We start from the raw sequence: 1,936 nt of genomic DNA on the forward strand, positions 1-1,936 counted from the left end.
TATTTGGCTCTTCAACCAAAAGCATTTTCTAAGATCTTATATTTTAATAGTATTGTAGAATAATAGTTGAACGATGCACAGAAAACCGATTACGATTTTATCAATAAATAAACAAGATATAGCAAAAACAAAGTGTCCACTTTATAAAATGAACAGTCCTTATATTTAGAACCAAAATTGCATTGAAAATTCAAGTTCAATACGCCAAAAAAGTTACGTTGAATTCTACCCTTCTAAATCTGAATTTATGTATTTTTTTTCAACGGGTTTATTTTTGCTGTTGGTTTTTCAAAATGGAAACAAAATTTCGAAAAATAAATCGTTTATTTTATTAGGAAACTAATATTTTTCAACAGATGTTTAAATAGGTATTTTATTTTTTTAAATTTTCTTTTCCAGTTTCAGGAAGCAACTCAATTCAAACTGCATCATCCAGGTCCGTATTAGTTAGCTGCCCGTTTCTTATTCGCACGCCCATGGCGTATCCTCGTGACAAAGGGTCCTGAACGGGATGTGACGAAATTATTTGGTTTGAAACTACGCAACAGGGTTTACTCACTCTCAGCCGAGCGTTTTCTCATATAACCGTCACTTTCTGGATTGGCTACTGATCGTCCAAAACGTGTTTTCAGCGAAGGAGGTCCTATTTCAAAGTAATTTGGGCTCAAGGACATCGACTTCGAAAAACTATGCAATAAAGATACTTACTCTGAGCGGAGCGCTTCTCCATTACTTCAGCGCCTTCCGAACGTCCAAAACGTGTCTTTAGGGAAGGAGGTCCTAAAGCAAATAAATTTAAACTATTTATTATTTTTGTGCTTTCCAAACATATCCACCAGTGATACTGACTCTGAGCCGAGCGCTTTTCCATTATGTCATTTGAAACATAATTGTCACTTTCTGGTTCGTCCGCCGAACGTCCGAAACGTGTCTTTAATGATGGTGGTCCTAGTTTGGAGGATTAGGAATTATTTTATATCTGCCTTAAAAAAATCAACTATATGACACTAACGTTGATCCTCGCAATAGACGGCCCATGCCAAGCAGACGACGAGTACAACAATGCTTGTAAACTTCCACATTTTACAATACTGACGATTCGAAAATCTTCGATGACTAGGTACTTATAGGAGAAGCAGTAAATCACTCTTCCCAGTGCGGCGGTATCGGTTTTTTACTATTAGCAGGAAAAAGCTACCGAACCGAATCAACTGAAAAATTTGCGCGATAAAACGTACGAGTTTTGAATAAACATTTTAACGCTAATCAAGCGGTTGATTTGAACCCGTAGTTCAATCTTACACAATTGCGCTTCCCAAAAGCAGGTTTTGCTGGCGTGTCACTCTGGCTAGCTTGTATACTTTACTTTAAGTGAGGCTGCAATAAGCTGGGCCTACTCTCAGTCTCATTTCGAAAATCACTGTTTTACAGTATTAGTCATACTTTTTTTTAATTATTATTTATTGTTTACGGCTAACCAGCCGAGTTCAAGTTTCAACAACTAAAGGGTGTACGGAATCAAATTGCGGCAAATGTTTGGCAAAATTCACACGTTCAACCAATCATATTCAAACTTCCAGGGACTAAAATAAAACATGTTATGGATATTTTCCCATGTTTCTTTTATTCAATTTCAATTCCATACCTAAATGCACGAACTTTTCCCCTCACACTACTCACAACCGGGGCAGCAGGGACGAGAGTTCGGAGGCTCAACGGACCGCCCCAGCAGCTCTGCGAGTTGGGGAGTTGTCCAGGATGTGGTGGAGTTCACAGTGGGCTCTGATGAACCTTCATAAAAACCACAAAAATCCGGAAGCAACTCTGTCAAAGCGACCGGTGTCGCTCAAAGTACCAAAGCACCCAAGTCCGTACTAACAGGACTGCCAACCGGCACATCAGGGTTGATGCCAGTAAGATCGCGATACAAACGGAC

At 39.0% G+C, this 1,936-nt stretch overlaps 1 protein-coding gene across 1 annotated transcript; it reads right to left on the reverse strand.

The window, feature by feature from the left end:
- Positions 1-305: 305 nt before the first annotated feature.
- LOC110674066 (head peptide) lies at positions 306-1,130 on the reverse strand. Its single transcript, XM_021837443.1, has 5 exons — positions 1,013-1,130; positions 850-948; positions 709-780; positions 560-643; positions 306-502 (listed from the first exon to the last, which is right to left on the reverse strand). The coding sequence occupies exons 1-5, from the start codon at positions 1,080-1,082 to the stop codon at positions 444-446; spliced, it is 384 nt and encodes a 127-aa protein (XP_021693135.1). The 5' UTR covers positions 1,083-1,130; the 3' UTR covers positions 306-443.
- Positions 1,131-1,936: the final 806 nt, after the last annotated feature.

This window comes from Aedes aegypti, chromosome 1, assembly GCF_002204515.2.
Source record: "Aedes aegypti strain LVP_AGWG chromosome 1, AaegL5.0 Primary Assembly, whole genome shotgun sequence".
Taxonomy (NCBI): Eukaryota; Metazoa; Arthropoda; class Insecta; order Diptera; family Culicidae; genus Aedes; species Aedes aegypti.